Here is a 22,485-nt window from a genome sequence, read left to right as displayed (position 1 = left end):
CCCAGCACCGGCCCTTAAAACACAGCATTAACAAAGCCAGGACGGGCATCCCGGAGGTCACCACCCTCTTCATTGTTGGGACCGCCGGCAGGACACGACTCAAGCCTCTTCCCCCTCCCTCGGCGCCCCTCCGGCGGTGACCGGCGGTGACCGGCGGTGACGCCGCTGCTCCCGCCCGCCCCCGCACCGTTACTGCCGGGCATCCCGCCCCTTCCTGCCCGGCGCAGGCGCCGCAGCGCCCAGGGCGGAGCGGGGGCGCTGGGGCTTCATGAGCGGGGCGGCATCCGCTCGCTCCCCACCAGGCGCCATGCGGGTGCTACTGTCCCTCCTGGCTCTCGCGCTGCTGCTGGGGCCGCGCCGGAGTGCGGCTTCCCAGGGGGAGCAGCCGCCCGCAGGTAATGGACGGGACGGGACGGGAGGATGGGGCGGCTGGGGCAGGCCGACCGACTGAGGGGCAGCACGGGGCACCTGAGGAGCGGCGGCACCGGCCGTGCCGCGCCCTGTCGCGGAGTCCTCTGTGACCGAGCGCTGCCGCCGGGCCCGCATCGCTGCCGCGGCCCGCTGCGGGCGCAGGGAGCCGTCGGGGCGGTGCGAGCGGCCGGGCCGTGGCGGGGAGGGGAGGAGCCCCCGCTCCCCGGGGCTGTGCCGTGTCGTCCCGCCGAGGCGCCCCGGCCGAGCTCTCTCCGGTGCGCGGTTCAGCCTGGCCCCGGAGGCCATCTCGTGGCGCGCGTGCCGGCGGCGCGCTGCTGACATCAGCCTTCATTTCGGGTGTTCGCACATTTTGGCACTCAGAGCCAAATGGACTGGCCTGCTCCGCTGTGCTTTATCGCTTCGTATGTCCAAAGAAGTAGAGAAACTGGGAATTTCAGTGCGGAAATTGGGAGCACGGGACAGGGGAGTGCAAAGAAGGTATCGGGAGCACGGCCTGGAACACGCATATTTTGGCCAAGCACTGCTGGGGAAGAGAGGTGGCTTGCCAGCAAAGAACAGTGTTGTGTCTCTGTTTGCAGAGTTGTGGCAAGTAAATTACGAAAGAAATAGTTAGGTTTACAAGTGTCACTTTAAACTGGAACAGTTCATTAACAACAGAGATTGCTGTCTAATAGTCAAAAGGGAACATTTAATTTTTATTGAGGCTGCTAAGAGCTGGCTGTGTGCCCACGCTCCTTGGATTCTGCAGATGGAGATTTCCTGGAGTTCAGATCCATGCCCAGGTGAAGTGACTGAACTTCATTACCCCTGAGCAAGTAGTGGATTAGTTCTAACAATTATCTGTCTTAGTCTTAGAAGACACAGCTAGGTACACTTGTTTATGGTACTCTGAAAAAAACCCTCCAAACCAACCCAATATCCCCCTTATTTCTTAGTAGCCTGAAATCAAGCAGCAGCAGATACTTGAAGTAAAACAAGTCTTTCAGTGGAGTTTGGCTTTTAATTTTTTCCTGCATGTATTTCCTTACTGTCTGCTCTGCAAGTTTGCTGAAGATGTAAATGTCAACTAAATCTTAAATACATTAGTTAAGATGATCGCACATTGCAAAGGTGTTTGATTATGTATATACAGATTCGTGTCCCATAGTAGTCACCTGATGAGATCTTTGTCATCAGTATGGCAGCAATAGTTTGATTTGTTTGCATGTGGACAAATTAATAAATTTCTGTCCAAGTTATAAACTGATACAGGTGTGAGTTTCTTGAGATAAACTGTGTGGTTGTATTCCCACATCTATTTTTTGGTAAATGCCAAACATCCAGGTCACCCTGTGGTCATCCTTGTCTTTGCTTTTACCCCTCTCTTAGTCCTACCTTTGCTTTCCAAAATTCCAGTTCTTTATCCTCAAAATACAAGCATGTTTAATTTCTCCTGGCACGCTTAAAAAAGGTGTATCTGATTGGCCTACCTTTGCCCTTTATTGTATGGATGTAGAGCTGCTTTCTGCAGTTCCTTTTATGTTGTTTTACAATACAGATACACATTTCAAAAATTGTTCTTGCTGTTCTCTGTTGGCTTCTCATCAGCCAGTGTTCCTGTCCTACAAGGCAAGGTGAACTGCAGATGGGAATCACGTTGTTTGAACTGGAGGCTAACTAGAACTTGTTTTCTGTGTCATGCATTATAACATGAATTGCTGATAGTTTTCTTATCTCTTTCCATGCTTGCTGTCTCACTGTTTGAATTTGCACCTTGAGTGTTGCTGCATTTATGTTTATTATAAATTAAAAGGAGTTTTATGTTTAATACTTAACCTTTGTGGCACTAACTGCTATTGTCATCTTCCCCTTATGCCTGCAGAACAACATAGAATGTGGCATAAAATGTTTAGATAAATGAATGCTTTCATTCTGGGTTCATTTCATTGGGTTAAGTAAAACAGTGTTTCCGTAAAATATTAGGGCCTTTTACTGGCGATATGCAGAAATGGCATATGTAAAGATTAGACAGTGGCACTTTGAAAATCTGAAGTGTTCTCTGTGGTCTGCACTCTTGATGCTGGAGTGAAATGGGACTGCAGCATCCCCAGGCACTGTCTCTGGACTGTCTGGAGAAGAAACCATTAGAAATCAGATAGCCAACGTCAGTAAAGGGGCTGTGAGCTAGACAACGAAGATCATTTGTTTAGCTCCCTCTGCAAGGCCTCGCATGCCTTGAGAGGGGGGGCAGCACCTCCCCGTTCAGGATCTTTGGCAAATTGGCCCAAGGTGCATTCAACTCCTGCACCCAGATCACTGGTAAAAATCCTGAACAGAACAGGCCCTAGGACTGGGCCCCAGGGAACACTGCTGGTCCCCAGCTGTTGGGTAAGATGAAACAGGAAAGCCTTATAAATATGATTGCCTGACAAAAGATTTTGGGAATATGAAAACTATAAGTGACATCAAAATGAAAGCCACCTTTGAGATTACAAGTCTTAGTTACTGAACAACTGGAAAACAATAATGGTGTGGCCTACTGAAGGTAATCCCCTCTTGATTGAACAATACCCTCTGCTTGCAGACAGGTCCAAGGGTCAGAGCAGACCCTACTAGCTCAGCAGAAGGGGTCCAAGGAGTAGTTTTTAGAAGTTAAAATTAACACTCTATGGTAATGTAATAACTCTTATAGGCTGTATGTAAATGCTATAGGATTTGTATCTTGTACTAGATCGGCTAGTGAGAATTAGAATATTCAGCACAGAAGAGGATTTATTGTATTGTAATAAGGACCTCGCTCTCTTAGCTCTCTTTTACTTACGCTCTTGCTCTCTCTCTCTCTCTTACTCCTCTCTTACCTTGGGCCTGCTCCGAGCTGCAGCTGGCAGCTCCAAGCAGTGCCCCTGTACCCACGCCCTTTCCAATAAATCGCGTGTTCCAAGATCTGACTTCAGAGATCTCCCGACTGTCCAACCCACCCCAAGTACGTACACCCAGCCAGGTGCAGCCCCATTCACAGCAACCCTTTGAGCTCTGCCCTTCAGCCAGTTCTTCGCTCAGTGCGCTGTGAACCTGCATGTGCCAGCTTGTTCAGAAGGACAGAATGAGGCACAGTATCAAAAGCTGTACTAAAATCCAGAAAAAGTACATCCACTGCCTTCCCTGCATCCACTAGGTATGATCAACTGATAAATTAATAAACCAGTTAAATGGGACTTTCACTTTGTGAATCCCTGTTGACTGTTCCTCGTGATAGTATTGTTCTTTCAGTGTCTTCCAAGAGCACCTGGCATGATCTTCTCCATCATTTTTCCACTTGCTGAGGTTAAGCTAACAGGTCTGGTTTTCTGGGCCTTTCCTCATGCCCTTCTTGTAAATTGGAATAGTGGCTGGATTCCAGTCAGCAGGAAACCTTAGGCAGGTGATGGAGGAGTCCTACTGTAACATTTACTACCCCCTTCAGCGCTCTGGGGTCATCCCCATTTGTTAAGCAGTTTCTTTTGTATAATAGTACACAAAAGTTAAATTTTTCTAAGGCTAGCTAGACTGTGGCTTAAACTGGCATATTTGGAGTAATGTTTGTATGCTTTGGCCCATCTGTGTGCTTGACACCTCTTCTGTCAGCTTGTCACCTTTTTTTTTTCTTGTGGTTGTGAATTTGATGATTACGTTCCTTTTTTTCCAATAGCTGAAATACCACTCTTGTATGTATTAAAATATAAACCACAGAACCATTTGCAGAGTGATCTATGTTTCATGTATCAAACCTTTGTGGTCAATAGAATATCTCAACCTCTGCGTATTACTTTCAGTAATGTGTTATATTTGTGGTCTTGTTCTCAGGATGTGAAAATTGTTTACTTTCCCCGATTATATCGCAGAGTGAAGTTGCAGTACTTGCTTCATGAACAAAGAGCAGTGTAGAGCAGGTCAAATAAGAGTTCCCTCAACATGTTGTAAAAGCTACATTGAGAATACTAAGGGTGCCAAACCAGACATTGAAAAGCTGAGTTGTAAGAGTTAAATTTAGTTGAGTGACCTTCATTTATCTTTTCTTCCTGAGTATCATGTGGCAGCCTTCAGCAGTTACAGCATACTGTAATTTTCCTTCCACTCTAGCTGCTCCACTGATATCCCTGTTGCTGCTTAAAACAGATACTTGTTGAATATGGAAAACTGTCAGTGTTGCTTCTTATTTTTGTGTTGCTTTATGACATTACCTCTGATATAGATGTATATAGAACTACATTGTTCAGTGTTCAAATTCCTTACAAATGTTTGTAGTTTATTTTGGTCATCACAGCTTACTGAAAATACTGCTGGAGTGGTAGAAGTATCACTGTTAGAAATTCATGTGGAATCTGGGCTTTCCCTAGCAGGCCTGTTGTATTTTGGCCTTGGAGGTCCAGCTCTGGTACCATTTCCCACCCCAGCTCTTCCAATTCATTTTATGAACAGCAAGAGAAATCTACAGGAACTGAGCTAATCTCCCCTAACTTGAGTAAAGTCTTACTATCTGTCTCGCTGGTACATCTGTAAAAGACCAACACAGGGGTATAATCATCACTGCCTATGAACCTGATATGGGCTGTCTAATGGACTTGCTTTTAGTGAGCGTGGGTTATCTGATGTTGTTGCAAACAGGACGGAAGCTGTCTCTGAAGGAGAGATTAGTAATAAATCAGTTTACAGGGCTCATAGGTGTCTGTAATGGTGACAGACTAGCTCATTTGAGGCAAGTAGTTGTGATTTTTATGTCTAGCGTGTTGCCTTTTCCAAATAATTTAGAAGTACATTTGGCTGTTCTTGTGCTTACAAAGGTCTGTTTATCAAAGTGCAATTGTTCTTTCTTCTAGTGCCTTCACCAACGGAGATTGTAGTAACATCCAAAAATTTCAAAACAGTTTTGCATTGGCAATACCCATCTGTGCCTGAAACGCCTCGTTTTATTGTGGAAATCAAGCCTTACAAGTAAGTTCTTACTATTTTATTTCCTATGCCTGATATTCTCTAGAAGCATATAAAAGTAGTCAGTCCATGGTAAATTCTTTTGTTTTTATGTAGTGGAGTCATGTAGGGTGAAGGTTGCCCAAGTGTAAATTAAGGCGAAATTTGTCAAGTAACAGAATGGTTGAGGTTGGCAGGGATCTCTGGAGGACATCTGGTTCAAACCCCTTGCTTGAGCAGGTCATCCAAGACTGTGTCTAGTTGGCTTTTGAATATCCCTAAGGGATGCAACTCCACAACCTCCCTGGGTAATCTGTGCCCTCACGGGTCTTGGCCACCCTCACAGTTTTCTATTACAGGCAGTGTATTGTACAGAATTGTGCAGTTGAAGTTGTATTTACTATTATTTGATCTGTTTTACAGTTTAGGTTACTATAAGAACGTCTCAACCTGTGTGAACACTTCAGCTCATTTTTGTGATCTCTCAGAGGAAATATGTGACCCTTATTTATCTCACTGGCTTCGAGTTAAAGCTTTTGTTGGGTCACAACAGTCTGAATATGTCGAGGCAAATGAGTTTATTTTGCAAAGGCATGGTAAGTTGTATCTAAGCTAAACCTTGTGATTTTTTTTCAAAAATTTAGAAAGTTAGTAATTGATTATTATTTTTGCTCTGTTATTGCACTGCATTTGGGAGTATCTTAAAGCCAGGAGTCCAGGATGAAATGAAGCGTGATTGCTTAGTAGGAACTTCATAGTACTTGTTAGCCCTGACTTGGTGATATCTGAATATTTGTTTCAAAATGTCTAAAGGCAAGAAGGTGATGCTGATGGTGCACTCTGAATCCTTCCCATATTCTTGCCTGGTGCCCCAGAAACCAATTTAGGGTGGGAAACTGTCACCAGAGAATGTGGACCTTTAGGCATCATTGAAGTACTGATGCCTTGCTTGACACTAGAATGCCATGTACTGATAGCTTCAGGTATCTAGGTACTGTCTAGAAGCTGTAACTGGATAACTAGTTTTTCATGTAAATCTTTCGGGCTGCTTTGGAAAAAATTAGCCTTTAGCATTAATACTGTAAAAGTAAATTTTGTGTCTACAATCCAGTGTGGCAGGCTCTGGCATTCCATGGGCAGTGCAAAGGAAATGCAACAGAATGAGAAAAGACCAAGAGTCTTTTTACCATGCTTGCTCCATTCCCAACATAGAGCTTTCAGGGGAAACGTGGTGCATGAGATTCTATCTGACTTGGGCCAGCCATGCTTTAGCTAGAGCTGGATTTCTACATTGCTGGAGCTGAAGGAGTGGAGTCCCTCTTTGTTTTCTGCTATGATTCTGTCCCCACCCAACAGTCCTATGACTTGAAGTAGTGGCTGGTTTCTAGAGTTTGACAAGGGGACAGAAGTCAGGGTAGTAATGCTGAGTGTGACAGTTGCCAGAAAATTGGTGGCCATGTATAGAGAAGAGAGACAAAGCACTTTTCCCACTGAACAAGAAACTCGTGTTCAGTCAGACCATTAGACACGAAAAATTCACATAAACCATTGCCATGGGAAATCCAAAGTTTCCAAATGTTGCTTACAGTGAGATTTGTTTAGCTTTTTATATAGCCTTTGTTTCAGTACAGTATTGTTTTTAACTGAGGTGATTTATGGTGGGCTCTAGTCAGCAGGATCTTGTGTTCGGTTCTCATTCGTGTATATGTTTAATTGCTGTTAGCTTTTTCTGTTGTCAGCTGAATTTTTATGGACTTGTGTGTAGGAAAGTTGAATTGTTTAATAGTGAAATTCTTCATGGATAATCTGTTTCTATTTTAGAAACTTTAGTTAATTAATATTAATTAGTTAATGTATCCAAATGCCTCCATTACCTCTAAGCAACAAAGAGGTCTTACCGCAGCTATGGAATATTAACAGCATGGGAATAAATACGTAAGTCTTCTCAAATCTGTGATGAATTTTGGAAAGCTAACTATAAATACCATTATTTTATGTTAAAAGCTTTGGCCTAATAGCAATGGTGCAATGTGTTGCAGGAAAAATAGGACCGCCAAAACTGAATCTCTCAAGACATGGTGATAAAATCGTGGTTGATATTTACCATCCTGAATTCCCTCTTTCTTGTATTGAAGACATTTATTCAAAGCTTGAGTACTTGGTGACTGCTCGGAATAGTAAAAATGAGGTAAGTTCCAAAAATAAAATTCAAGATTAAAAACACTTGTTTACCTTAAATGCCTATACAAGGGATTTACTCCTGTGACACACGGAGCTAACAGATACCAAGAAAACAGTTGAACACCTAAAATGTTGAGCACATTACAATGAGATATGTGAATGAAAGGTCTGGATTTTAGTTGACCATATTAATGCTTACAACAAAAATTAGATTACTGCATTAGCTGGACACAAGATAAGTGTTACCTGATCACATGCTGGTGTTTCTGTATACATGCTAAACCTTGGTAACTTGTGCCCCTCTCACTTGTCTAAAGAGACCTTTAATTTAAGAAAATTACCTTTCAAGGTATTTATGCCAATTTATTTAGCAATAATGGAGGGTGAACTCAAGGAAAATTACAACAGGTGTGTTTACTTACAGTTAGCTTTTCATATGGATCCAGGTACAAGTTTTATAAATGAATTAGAAATGTGAATCACTACTATGAACAGCACAAATTTTAGCTGGAAAATACCATGGTCTGATCAAATACAACATCTTGAGGTAGCCAGTAAGCTGATGTTTGCACAGCTTTTGCAAGGCATGTGGCTGATGTAGGAAACACAGTGTTTTAACATTTTTGGAAGTGGTAGAAGGTACTGTAACTGTTCTAGTGAGTCAAATGATATAACATGTCTTCCACTTTTTTTGCAGACTGAAGAGTTCTACGAGGACAACTGTACAATGCATAAGTGTAGCCTCAAAATCCCAGTTCCTAATGAAGGTTCCACATACTGTGTTTCAGCAGAAGGAAATTTTGATGGTCTGATGATTGGCACTCTATCAGAGGAAAGCTGCATTCCTGTTCCTCTCAAGCAGACACTGAGTAAGAGGATTCTAATACTATAGTGAAAACGTACTGAATCTGAAGACAGATCTGGTCTAGCAAGTATTCAAGGTCTGATACAGCTATTGGATGCGCCTGTGGGAGAATAGAAAAAATAGGGAAAGCTTAGTAATTCTTTTCCAAATGTACTTTGACAGTTCTGACCTTTACAGATCATGTACTGTTTTCAAGTGACCCTGACCTTTTTTTGGGGTGTTTTTCCTGTGTTGTTGGTATCACAAAACCTGTTTCCATTGCACATGATCATTGGTGTGATTAAAAAAACACATGGATCATTCTCTGAGCTATGTGGTTTTCATATGCATTGTCTCTTCTAGCAGCTGGCTTTTTGCTCAGCCTCCTCACTGAGGAAAATGTATATAGACTTTTAATTTGAAGCAACTATAAACTTACAGCCATTAAATTAAGATGTTGAACTCTTTTTCTTAATTAAAGAGAGCAAAAGGCAGATAGTGACCCATATTTATATCTGAACCTCTTGGAACGTTGTAATTGTACTTCATTATGGCCTGGAATTTCAGCAAAGAGTTAAAGTTGATAGAAGCAGTTTTCTTGAATGCACAGGAGCAGCTGTATGAGTGAGGCAGGGGGGTGTTAAGGAGAATCAGACTAGTGGAGTCCTACTAGTAATTGTTAACAATTCTGTGTTTTGGAAGATTCCATGTTTTACTTTTATTGTACATAAACTCTGTGCAGTTATGTTAGTTAATATGCTATCACATGGAAAATACACAAATCTCATCATCTCCATCTGTCATCTCTAAGGAACAAAAAAATTAGTTGCAAAATTCCTTTATTTCTATAAAAACATGATTATGTTTATATAAATTGAAAAGCTTCTGTCATTCTCATTTTTATTTACTCCATAAAAGTTTTATGGATTAAGTTTCTTTGAGTGAAAAAAGGTAGTAAATTGACAAATTCACACATTACAGCTAAGCATTCTGAGCTATTACAATTTCTGAAATTGTTCTAAATGATAACAGCAGTGGCTTGTTTTTCCAAAATTCCTAGTAGATTTTGCTTTAACTTCTTAGGTATACATTTTATCATCGTTCTGTGTGTTGTTATTGGGACCTTGACTGTAATAGCAACAGTATACTGTGGCTGCAAGAAACTAAGGAAAAGGAACATAAAGCTGCCTAAGTCTTTGGTAAGTTCTATAACTACTGTATCTTTATGCCAGTCTCTTGAGTTTGTTTGGTTAGGTCTTTTTGGCTTTTTTACCGTTGTCTCATAGATATTTAGAATTTATGCCAGTCTAATATTCTGATAGGCTTTGCAACTAGCTGCCTCTTACTTTTTTAAGGGCTAGACTTCAGTGTCTCTTTACCTGAAGTAGCAGTAGTTGGTCTAGTTTGAGAATTTGGTTCTTAAAAACTCAATGTGTGTGTACCTAGAAGGTTTGTGTTCATTGTAGTAGCAGAGACACAAAACCACAGAATCACTGATGGGAGAAGAGACTTTGAGGTCACCTACTCAAACTCTTTTGCTCAAGCACAAGAGCAGGTTACCCATGAGCATATCCAGATGGCTTTTGAATACTTGCAAGGAAGGAGACTCCACAGCTGCTCTGGGCAACCTATTCCAGTATTTAACCACCCTCACAGTTTTTCTTACATTCAGAAAACATTCCATGTGTTTCAATTTGTGCCCATTTCCTTTCGTCCTGTCACAGGAGCTCTGAGATTCCTTCATTAAATGATAGTATTGGAATTCTCCTAATTGCTGCAATGTTCTTAGTGATGTGCAGAGCAAGGGGAGGGACTAATAGTGCTGTAGGAAGAGAGAAGGACATGGGGAAATCTGTTCTCACACTGAGCAGTTACAGGGAAGAGAGGTCAGCCACTGCTCTATCTTAAAAACTCCCTGTAGCCATCCCTAGGAAACAGAGTGGATGTTCCTTAAAGAGCAGCAGCACTCCTTGGTTTCATGTCAGGTAAGAGTGGAGTATCTAAAAACTATGGTTGTAATGTTCTGGTGTCGTGTTACTCACAATAAATGAGCAACCACAACTTCAGAGAATGCCACCTGAGGCAGTAGTAAACAGGACTCACAGGAAGTGTCTTCTCAGTGGATAGAGAAAGTTTCATGTGTATAAAGAGTAGGCAATGATCTTTGATTCCATGTTCTTCAGTTTCAAAATCCTTTAAAATTACTCCCCCATAGTCAATGCCTAAGATCCCTCTGGAATCTGCATTCTTTAGAATAGAATATCAGGAGGTGAGATTGCTCTGACTAAATGGAGATATCTAAGCCAGAGGTGGTCCCTTTGTAGTAAAGCAGTAATCTAGTCCACCAACTTGTGCAGCACAAGATGATTCATCTTATTCTGAAATTCTATACACTTCTGGTCAGACCAAAGGCTCTCTAAAATTCCTATTTCTTTCCATGGACTGTGGTGGAGCCAGGGGACTAGTTTGGAGGTAGCCATTCACACTGTAGGCTTTAAAAAATCGGATGAGAGCAGCCTCTCTGATGGCATCTGCAGCTAGGCCCCAATATCAAAACACACAGGCCTGTAGAGACGCTGGAGGCTTTTTGTCATCTTCACACCAGTGTGTAATTGTCTGAATGTGTGACATTGTGTCCTGTGTACACACAACAGTAATGTTTGTGTTTAGGATTACAGTGTAGTGCTCAATGGATCCATAGTTATTTTAGCTTTCCAGTACCACTGTGATATCCCATCTAAAGGATCAGGAAAAAGAATATCACAAATAGAATGTGTGCTCCTTAATGCCTGTGAGCTTCCTGATACGTGCTCCAACTTCATGCTTGAGGCTCACCTTGTAGAAACTCATTTGTGTGCCCATATTCTTATTTTACTGGGCTGTATGTTATTTTGTGGTTCCTAGGCTCTGGCACCACAGTATGGTTCACACGCTACATCATATTTTATTGCTAAGGAGCTGAATGAAGCCTATAACTATTTATAACTATTGTTAGCTAAGTGGTCAGGCAATGAGACAAGCTCCCTTGGGAAGTGGTTACTGTCCAAATCCTGTTCAAAAAGCATTTGGTCCATGCTCTGAGATGTATGGTTTAACTTCTAGGTTGCCCTGGGTGGAGTCAGGAAGTAGATGCTGATTCTTGGGGGTCCCTTCCAAATCAGGATATTCTATATTTCTGTCCATTTTCATTGAAGTCTCTAATGACAAATACAAGTTGTAGAGCTCATAGAGGTAGTTTCAATACAGGTAATATGAATACTATGGGAATGTAAAATGAGTAATTAGTAACTTATGAATAATTATTTTATGGTTAATCATTTAGCGTAATGAACAAACAAGTCAAATAATTAATAATAATGATAAATTTAATTATATTACATTATCTCTATAGACTTAATGGCACTTGGAGCCTGTTACTGACCTTTGAATGTGCACTAGGCATTTCTTTCTGTACAGGTTATGATCATTGTGCCTTACCTGAGCTTGTCTGAAAATAAAACATCTAGGGAGTTTTTCCATCTGTTAAAAGGCTGGGCAAGATTTCCTACCTTAGGACTGCTGTTTTTCAGCATTCTGCTTCCTGGTGAATTTAAGTAGATGGTAAAACATCATTTGAATGACTTCCAGCAACTTGGAATTTTCCAACAGAAGGGAAATTAAGGAAGAGTAACCATCAAGCAGCTACCTTTGTGAGTCTCACATACTTAGAGAAAAGAAAAAAAATCCATTGCCAGTTAGAGCTCCAGAGCTTTTATACTGTCTTTTTTAAGCTGTTCGTGACTCCGAAGAATTACATGTCAGTCATGTCTAGGTCCTGCTTCCACAGTGCAGCTGTCATTCGGTGTAGGCAATGGATGATTGTCTTCATCAGAAGACATGTTTGTTTAAATGTTTAAACATTATAAACAGTAGGATCCTACCAGGAATATGCATATGTGAAATGGGACAGAACATGTTAGTCTTCTGCCTGGATCAGGGGAATCTGATGTTTCAGCAGTTCAGCTGTAGTTAAAACTTTCTTTTATTTATCTCCCAAAAAGTATTATAAGAGGCTGTCTCTTTCCACCCATTGTCTTCAGTCACTGCAGTTTGGCCTGTGGTTATTCCTGTACTAGATTTTTGTTCTAAGATTTGTGATAAGGGCTTACCCACCTTTAAAGGAACGTGACCCTAATATACTGATATGCTGTGGGTATCTCTCTCTCTGCTTTAACGTCACTGTCTTTTTCTTCAGTGCCTTTTGTCTTTAAATTATGGCAAATATTTTTGTGGGTAGAAAAGATTCATTCTCTAAGAGAATGAGCTAAAGGTGAAAGTTGAGTCTTAATTAAGCCAACTTTTCTGGTATCTGCTGATGCTTTTTCTGATTCTGACAGGAATGACAAAGCTGTGTTCTTTGTATTTGTAGAACACTTAAGGATATTCACAAAACACTTGAGAATTTTCTTTGCATCTGTTTTTTTTTTTTAGTTATACTACATAAATTTTTGATGTGGAGAAACTAGTTATTCCTGTAAATATTGACTGACACTTACCACAAATAATTGTCATCTTACAAGAGAGGAGCTGCTTCATTACTTTTGTGAAAACTTTTCCCTGTGGGCATCTATAGGGGGCAGTAACATAGTCTTCTCTTCATGAATTTACACAGCATTAATGTTTTGAGGAACCATGCCAAGCCCACAAAGATTTTTGCCATCATCCTAATAAGATTTGAAATGGAATTCTCAAACTCTCCTCCAAGAAGCGTGCACCTGAAAATTACTTGGATCTCATGGGTGGACACATCATTAGAAAAGGAAGTTAAGAAAGAGTCTGTTAATTACCTTAACTGTTATGAATTCCTTGGGATATGTTATTTATCTGTGTCCTTGAGCCTGACTTTCAGCAGTTTATTTCCCTAGTCTGTTAAAACAGTGAAAGACCTGAAAGCTCAGGTGCTGTTACTGGAGACAGGAGTTATGTGAGTACCTGCACATGCCAGGAAATACTGCTGATGTCCATCTTAAGATCGCTGGTTGTCAGTTTGCTAGTATTAGATAATATGCATAAAAGAAAAATATTAACTTTACTATAGTAAATATTTTCCTTCAAATAGCAACTGTATCTTAATTACCCTTGTTACTTAAGATCTTTTGAATGGCCTTCCAGTTAGTGTAATAAGCTATGATTCTTATCTTTGAAGCTAGAAACAACTGCATGGGTTGCTAAATTGTCTAGTAGTCATGACTCAGTGACTCTTAACAAACCTTTGGTACCGGGAAACACACAGGAGTTTTTTCTTCTGATCACTTCCTCCTTTTGTGAATGGGAATATAGGAGTGTCTTTGCACCATCTTGACTTGGTCAAAAACTTGCCCCAAGAAAAATGGATTTCCTCTTTTGAGAAGTCTTGGATGTAGTTGTACAGAGAATATGTATTTTATCTTGAAAGTCTCTGAGTATTGCCAGTGCTCACTGTAAAATGCCAGACCTGTGTAGAACACAAAGTGATCCCTTAACACATTTTAGGACTGTGATCTTTTTAGAGCTGTGTGAAAATCCTAAAAGGACAGAAACAAGAACTCATTGGGTTTTGTTTTTAACTTCAGTTTAGCATGTACTGGTATGGGGAGAGATGGAAAGCTGAAAATACAGCTTTTGGCCATGGTTTCTGTAATACTTTGTTTTAATTCACATTCCTCAAGTATTCTACCTTACACAGAGAATTAATTACCTTCTCTTGTCATTTGCTGTGTGATTATTGGAGTCAGATTTTTGCTGACCCCCACCCCAAAAAACTATAGATGCTGGTTCCTTGAAGATCAGCGTTGTATAGCATAGGTACCCAGTATTTTGGATATATATCCACTAGTCCTTTAAGTTGTTCTTAACATTTTCAGTATCTATCCATTATTGATTGTAATCTGTTCCTTGCAGCTAACTTTTAAGCATCTGCTTCTTATGAATGAGTGGTTTCCATGAATTCTCATGGAAATTACTCTGAATAGTCTTTATATAGTATTCTGTTTCCCCATAACAGAAAATGAAAATCCAGAGACACTGATGGCTGAATGGCAGCTGGGTTGTAGTGTGTCAGGAGCCACCTGAATGCAGTTTTACTAGTTTTGCAGTGGCAACCCTTGATTCCCCAGGGGATTGCCTCACCTTATCGATGTTCACACAGCTGTTTGTAAAAAAAACTCTTAGATGACCAGTAACTGCTCTTCAGGGAGTAGTGTTTGCTTGACTTGTAGTGGTGCTTGTTGTTTAGCTGGTTGGTTTTCCTAAATTGTAATGTTTTCATTGATCCAGCCTTAACCACAGAGTAGCATCAACAAGGTATCAGGGCTACTGAGGGGAAAGGTAATGGGACTCAAGTGAGAGATGAAGGCAATTTCTAATGAAGTCAGCACACTCTGAAGGTGTGAATGTAAAGCTACAGCCTCACAACCTTTTAATCAGGGAAGACTCTTGAAAAGCACAGTCAGATTTGGATCATCTGGTTTTGATGGCACTTGCAGTTTTTACACTAATACAGACTGGGAGGTTCTTTGTGCCTATTTGTAATTTCTCTTAATATTATTTTTCTTTCTTTCCTCTTCCTGTATACATCCCTTTCTTCCAAATTTGCCTCCATCTGAATTTTCAGGCAGATTTTTTTTTTTTTTGGTAAAGTATCTGAAAAAACAGTGATTATGTATTTTATTAAGAAGTTCAGGTATCTGTAATACTTGGTATTGTGTGGTACACATACATAGTGAATTATGAAATTTGGAAAAGGACACTATTAACTCTTTCTCCCTAGACATTCTGTTATCTTTAGGGAACACCATCAAATAGCTGAAAATTTACCCTATTTTGTTTTTCATATGTATGTATTCTTGAAAAGACATTTTAAAAAAAAAAGGCTAAAGAATCTAAACAGCCTGAAGGCATATCATAATTGTTTTAAACAAGCTGGGGCCTGGCCACTGAAGGAATTCATATGATCATCCTGTGGAGGGATTTCAAAGTGAAACATTAAAGTTTGTTGGAGCATTAAGGGACTTAGTGACACTGCGAAATAAGTTGGGAGAGTCCAGCATGGGTGCAGTTACTGGGTGTGTTGTTAACTTCCCTCCTGGCTGAGACAGGTGCCACTGTAAATTACACTCATTAGCTATAAAGTATGGAAGGTTTCCCCAGCCGAAGAGTATTACATCTTTCCCTTCTTTTGCTGTTTTCCTCTACATTGGAAACTTCAAAATACAGTGAGTTACATGAAATGGATTTGATCCTTGCCAATGTGCTTGCCCAAAGAAAACATTTTTGAGATATTGCATACAAGTGTTACTGGAACAGTTGAACTCATGGACATAGCCTTATGACCTTATGACCATGCCAGATTTTAATTTTGCAGTTTTGTTTTGGAATTGGTTATATTAATGTTAAATTTGTTATTATCAACACACTTTTTTTTTTTCAACTTTTAAACTCAAAGTTGAATTTTTTTTTTTTTTCCATTTTAGGTCAATGTGATGAGAAATCTGAGCACAGGTGCCTTACTGGGACCAAAATCAGAGGGGAAGTATATATCTGTAATTAGCTTCCCATCAGGCCACTCGGAGTTGCCAGTGAATGGTGAAGTAACGTTGCTGGAGATAGAGCCAGAAGAAGAAACTGTTAGTCCTGTGACTTCCTGTGATGGAGAACCTTCTGTCCCTTCCCCAGAGGCACCAGCCAAGGTAGAAGAGGTGCCTGTGCAGGAAAGCACAGAGGAGGTATCTTTTGATGCTGATGAACAAAACTGTAAAGTAAAAGAGAGTTACTTCATTTCTGACAGTAGCCAAATGGATACATGCAGTAAGTCTTCAGGGGCAGAGATTTCTACCACAGAAACACAGCAAACAGTCACCCCAAGTAGCTGCTTCAAGTTTTCTGGCTATGACAAGCCTCATGTTCCATTAGATGTGTTAATGATAGATGTTGGTGAAGAACAGGCTGTGAATGCTTACAGGCCAACTGAGTAACCAGGATAATTGAAGTATTTGACCACAACTCAGAACAGCATTACTGAAGGTTATGGAAAGTCTGGGTTAAATTGTGAATGTCTACAAGTCATACTTGTTCTGCTCAGTTGACAATTGAAAGCAGTACCTGAAAATGACATAAAAAGTGTGGGGAAGTTTCATAATAACCACTTTTAGAAATGCCTTTTTATATGACATAACTCATTGTTTCCTATTTGAAATAGTGCTGTGTTTTTTTAACAATACTCTATAGAAAACATACCATTGACTGTAAAACAGCAACTGTACCATTATTCACTTCTGCCTCAAATCCTTTTTCAAAATCAGTTCAATGAATGTAATGCTTAAGAAATCTTCACTTGATTAGGATAGACATGTGCAAGAATTGAGAGTTTTTACCATTATTGGAGGTACCCTCTTGCTCATCTTCCTCTCTTGAAGAGTATTTTTATATTAAATTAGGTGCTACTATTTCTTTTAAGTAAGACTATGCCTATAAGCTCTTCCTGTAAATCTTAAGAATTTGATTCCATGTCAAAGAATTAAGAAGTAACGGCCATAAACTAAGAACACAAGTTTGCCTCAACATGAGGAAGAACTCCCTTACACTCCCTTACATCCCCTTGTCTCCGAAGACATTCAAAACCCACCTGGACACATTTCTGTGTCACCCACTCTCGGTGACCTTGCCTTGACAGGGAGTTGGACTAGATGATTTCCAGAGGTTCCTTCCAACCCTAAAAATTCTGTGAAAGTACCAGTTATTTGTAGGCTTTGCTGTTACTTGAGTACAGCAGCATCCATTTGGATCACCTATTGATGTGAGTAACCATGTCACATTCTGGGTAACTCCAGAATGTATTAGCAAGCTGACTGATCATCACTGAAGAAAAAAAAAAGTCTGATGAGTGGTTGCACAAATTCTTTAGAAAATGTTCTCAAAATTCAAAAGCCTGTTTTTTTCTGGCGCATTTTATCCTAATATTTAAAACAATATATTCTTTAAACAGAAATCAATAGAATTTTTTCCAAGCATGTTTTCAAGCAGAATGAAAATCACTGCCATTTCCCCCCCTCTTTTAATAACATAACTTAGGAACTACATAAAATCACCCTCCAGAAATACGTCTCAAGACAATAGAAAAATAGTGTGGTTAAACTGTACTTCATAAGTTTTATTGTCATCTGACAGCCTTCTGAATTTTGTGTCATAGAGATTGTAGTTTTGAAAACTGAGGAATAAGAATTTTATAGCTTTATATTGAAATGCATGCAATCCATGTATTTCCCTTTGGTCAAGATTTGATAGGTATTTTTTATTCATAGGAAATGTTTAGAGCAATTATTAATGAAGTTTAGTTCAGGAAAAAAAGAACACTTTACGGGTACAAGTTGGTCCATTTACACAAAATTGTGGTTTTGTTTTAAAAGGCATTTTTATAGGATTATCAGACTTGTTAGTATGTTACAGCAGGTGGTTTTAAAAGAAAACCAGTACTTCTGTCCTTACATTTCTCAGTGCCATGAGTATTCTTAAGGTGAAGTTAGTTTGTACAGCAGTTTCAGGAGTGCTTCTATTCTTGTATATATCAAGATATTGACCACAAAGATACAAAAGATTTAAAGACAATAGCTATTTTTCCCATCTCTACTCACAGGAAGGTAACAGATTGGTTAGCAGGGTTTTGGTAATTTTAGGAAAAGCCAAATTAAGCAGGTGAATTTTGTAGTTATGGTGTCATGGAAAGCCCAATTAGTAGTTTTTAGCTGGCTGTGATTTGTTTCTGCATTATATTCAAATGTAGTGAGATCCCCCTAGCAACTTTTCCAATGTCATGTTCTGGTTTAAGTTCCTAGAAGGCAGTGCTTAGTTACTTACTGCTTAGGATGCACTAATGTGTAGGTCTTGTCATGGCAGAAGTGCAGAAAATAACTCTCTTGGTGTAACAAGAAGGCTTTTTTAAAATCAGCATTAATTGCACTTGAAACTTCAACTAAACTGACTTTCCAGGCAGTGATGGGGTTCATCACTGAAGCTCCTAGCAAGCTGTCTACCAAGTAGATGAGCAGCTGTGTCTTGTGCAGAGATTGGAGTTGATGTAATTTCTTCCTGAGTTTGGAGGTTTGTTGATGAATATGAATTGCAATAAATACCTCAGGAATTTATAAACGTCAGGTAAGTGTTTAAGTTGAACTTGGCTCTGAAGGGATAGAGAGGGCATTAGAAACTGTGAAATTAATCTTGTTTTATGGGAAGAAGTTTCTGGTCAGACAATCTGCTGAGTTTTCTTTGCAACTGCTCAGAGTGCTTAACCTTGCACTTGGTAGCTCGTTTTCCTTCTGTCAGTTTTGTCCAAAAAATAAGTAAGATATTGGTGTTCTCCAAGAAGGTCAGGAATTAGCTCTGGCAGTTGTTGGATCTGATGTATCTGCCTCAAAACTAAGATTCTGTCAGAAGCATGTAATTTTTTTTTTAAATTAGATTTGCATTATTAACAGTGCATCAGGAAACCCTGGTGATGTTAGAACTAAGAGTCAGCATCTTAGATTTGTGTGAGCTAAGTGTTTCGTTGTTCTGGAAGATTTTCCTTTGCTGACACACTGGAAGAGGAATGCAGATAGACACGTTTTAAAACCAAGTGACTTTCTCAGATTATTCTCTCTTTCCCCTGCAATACAACTACGTTGTACATTTTTCTGAGTCTTTCAAATCACATGGAGTCAAATGTGAATAAAAGGACACAGCCAGGAGCTAGGCTATCATTAAGAACAGTGATGTTGAGATCAATAAGAAGTGACACAAAAATATATTATAACATGTGGGAAAAATGTGGCATGGCAGATAGCCATGTGTATGGGAAAGGCAGTGTTATTTTGTAAGCTGAAAATCAAAACCAGTGGAATGAATCCTTTGTACTATATCACGTGTATATATCTTTACACACACACAACAGAAATATCTGCTCTTGAAATATAGCATGGTTAAATGTACTTTTTAATCAAAATTTCTGAACTGTAACTACAAAAGCCACTGAATTAGCACCATCCCTGCAGTCTGTTTTCTGTGTGCTTCATACTTAACTAGTGGCACAGGGGTAGTGTAGATGTTTAAATTGCTCAGGACAGCTTACAGCTTTTGTAATTGTGAAATAAAAAAGTTTAGGGGGCACAAAGCACAGGATTCTTTTACTAGCTGTGACTAGCTGAAAATGTGAGGCCACAGTGAGACAAGGATGTGTTTCTGGGTCAGTAACCTCTGTTACCACCAGTCCTGCTTTCAGCAGTTGCCAGTAGTGGTATTGAGAGCCTAAGAGTAGGGCAAGTCATGGTGGTAATCTCGGGATACAGTCCAGTAGCTTCCAGTGTGAGAACTTCTTGGGTTAGGAATGGAAATACCTTTCCAGCTACAGGTAGTTAGCCATGCTTTTGCAGTCCTGTAATACCAAATATCTGAGCAATGTGGCTGGGAACCTGTCAGGTAGTATTTATCTATACCTTTTCACCTAATTGAGTTAGTTTAATTGATTAATATTCTTGTGATGAAGTTGTTTGCTTGAGCTTCTGGATATTCATACATAGCACCTTGATCCAGAATATAAAAGTGCCTAACATTTATACATTCAAAATCATTTAATATTCATGCCTTTTACAGACCTGTCAGCTATCCAGTATGACACACTTAGAAGGTTTTGACACTTCAAACCTTTTCAGCTGATTTATTCTTGCCCTGGCTGCTTAGCATTCCTCCCTCTCTCCTGAGGATGATTTGGGTGATGATGTAATATAAGACTCCAAAACATTATATCCTGTGAAAGAGAACTTCACAAAATTTCTAAGAACTTCAGTTCTTGTTCTTGAGTGGACATTGTAATTTTTTATTATTAGATCTGCAATTAACAGTGAAGTATTGCAGCAGTACTGCATGCTGCCACAGAAACATCAAATCTGCTTTTGTGTGGTTTTCCACATAAGTCAGTAATTAGTTTTAAAAAAAAATTGTCAAATCTACTAACATCTGTGGAAACAAGACACCATGTAAAGTCCCAGTTGCCTGGAACAGACTTACATATTTTTATGTAATCCTTCACTAGAAGATTGCAGAAAAAGAAACTTGCATGAGAAAACCTGTTTTTCTCAGGGTTAGGAATAACCACCAGTTGCTTTGAAGTGCTTCCATGTAAACATGGAAGTATTGAGTATTAATAAGTAAGAGATGTTGTAGTTGGTCCAAATTAATAGTTTCAGCATGTTTTAAAAAAACCAAAAACCCAAAAAGCAAAAACACAACCAAAATGACAAACCAAATATGAAGCACCTTGCATCTCAGGAAAAGGTGGCCTGTGTAGATTTCTTGAGTGGGATTTTTTTTAATAATTCAGTCCTTTAACTATGAAGTTCTTTTTTATTAACGCCCCATGTTCTCTAAATGGATGCAATCATTAGGCTGAAATCTGTAATTAAATTCCTGTAAATATTGTACATTTAAAATGTTTTATATGAAAATAAAAAAATTAAGAAAAATGTGTGTCCTTGCCTCTTTATGAGTGGTGTCTTTTGTTCTGAAGATTAAATGGGCTTTTGAAGCTCTCTCAGTTCATGTTGCATGTGTAGTGTATGCTTGAGCGTTATTGAGAATCAAAGCCCTGCTTGGGGGAGGTGTGTGTGGCCCGTCTGTGGCTGTGTGCAGCCGGTTCCTGGATCCTACTGACCATCTTCATCCTCGGCGCTGCACTTTCTCTTCTGCCCTTTGGTGCTCTTGATGCAGCCTGCACTAACTTAAGTCCAGTTCTATTGCTTGGGCCTGGGGATGCTTCCTTATGTTCTATTTTAAAATTGTGGACAAGGATTAAATGGCCAAACCATTTGAATGGATTAGTTGCTACAGAGTGAGGGAAGCTGGCCTTCCTTGAAACTGTTATTGTTCATTAGAAGTTTTAAATGATCACTGAAGTCTTATTTGTGTGATGTTTTAATTTCTGCTGTCCAGTCACAGCTTGAAAGAGGAAAAGCATTAGAAGCAGAGCAAACGATGAGCAGGCAAACCAGGAGGTTCTGCCAGCCAGCTTGCAATGTATCCTGTGGTTGTCAAATGCTTGCAATGTGAAGGGTACAGGAAGGGTATTGACTCTGATACAGCTTTTTTCTTTGCCAACATCACTTGAATAACACAAAGTCAAACAACTTCAAACTCAACAACTTACTCCCCTTCAAAATGCCCTTTCAAAGAGAGTAAATAAAATCCTTTCTGATTGAAAATACAGAGCGAAAAGAACAAAAATAAATACACGGTTTTCTTTCTGGGTATGACTGTTTGTTATGTTTTGTTGTGTATTTTGCAAGTTAATAGCAGCTCAGTAAATTGTAGGAAGAGTGGGGGGCATGTGCTGTTCCATTCCAGAAGAAAGGAACTGTCGTGTGCTTTCTGCTGCCAGGTTTGGCAGAGTTGAGGCCTGTGGTAACATGCTGCACCTGTGATTAAGTGTAAGATAAATTATAACAAGTAAGGAACGGTTGCAAAAGCTTGCTTGAAAGGCTAGAGGGCAGTGGTAGCAAGGAGGTAGAGAGCATCTTTCCATTTCTCAGTCCATTCTTCCATGTGGCTTCATCTTAGATATCAGTCTGGCCTTATATCAGCTTTTAGTATAGTAGCAATTTGTACTCATCCCCCCAAATCTGAATAGAAATTGCAATAAAATACTGTGAATGTGGATGGTGAAATACAAAGAATTAATTTTTCAATTGCTTCGGGGTGTGTAGCAAACCTAGCAATTTTATTTGAGATACACCAAACTTCATTTCTTTTAAGACAAAGAATATGGGACAAAGCTGTTTTGTCTTTAAGAATTACAGGGTGATCTTTGTGACCATTTAATCATTTTCAGTAGACTCGAAACTAACACATCTGAGAGGCGTGAAAACCAATTATGTTAAGTGTGGAGGGTTCTGTCCGGAAAAGCTCAGCACAGATTCCTCAATGCTCAGAGACTATCCACACAAGATCTTCAACATTGTATTTATTAAGGAAGAAAAATGCAGGCTTGTAAAACTACAGTGTATATACAAATTCAGTAGGTATTTGGAGATGGTGGTGGTAAAAATTGTTATAAGAAT

The 22,485-nt window shown here is 39.7% G+C and overlaps 1 protein-coding gene across 1 annotated transcript; it reads left to right on the top strand.

The window, feature by feature from the left end:
* Positions 1 to 234: 234 nt before the first annotated feature.
* Positions 235 to 20,895, top strand: IFNGR1 (interferon gamma receptor 1). The gene is made up of 7 exons (XM_069010485.1): positions 235 to 395; positions 5,268 to 5,382; positions 5,782 to 5,954; positions 7,398 to 7,546; positions 8,237 to 8,408; positions 9,467 to 9,582; positions 15,874 to 20,895. Exons 1-7 carry the CDS (start codon positions 269 to 271, stop codon positions 16,372 to 16,374), a joined length of 1,353 nt encoding a protein of 450 aa, XP_068866586.1. The 5' UTR covers positions 235 to 268; the 3' UTR covers positions 16,375 to 20,895.
* The last annotated feature ends 1,590 nt before the right edge of the window (positions 20,896 to 22,485 follow it).

Source organism: Aphelocoma coerulescens, chromosome 3 (genome assembly GCF_041296385.1).
Source record: "Aphelocoma coerulescens isolate FSJ_1873_10779 chromosome 3, UR_Acoe_1.0, whole genome shotgun sequence".
Taxonomy (NCBI): domain Eukaryota; kingdom Metazoa; phylum Chordata; class Aves; order Passeriformes; family Corvidae; genus Aphelocoma; species Aphelocoma coerulescens.
The sequence above is the reverse complement of the archived record's forward strand: the minus strand, read 5'-3'. Positions and strand labels throughout refer to the sequence as shown.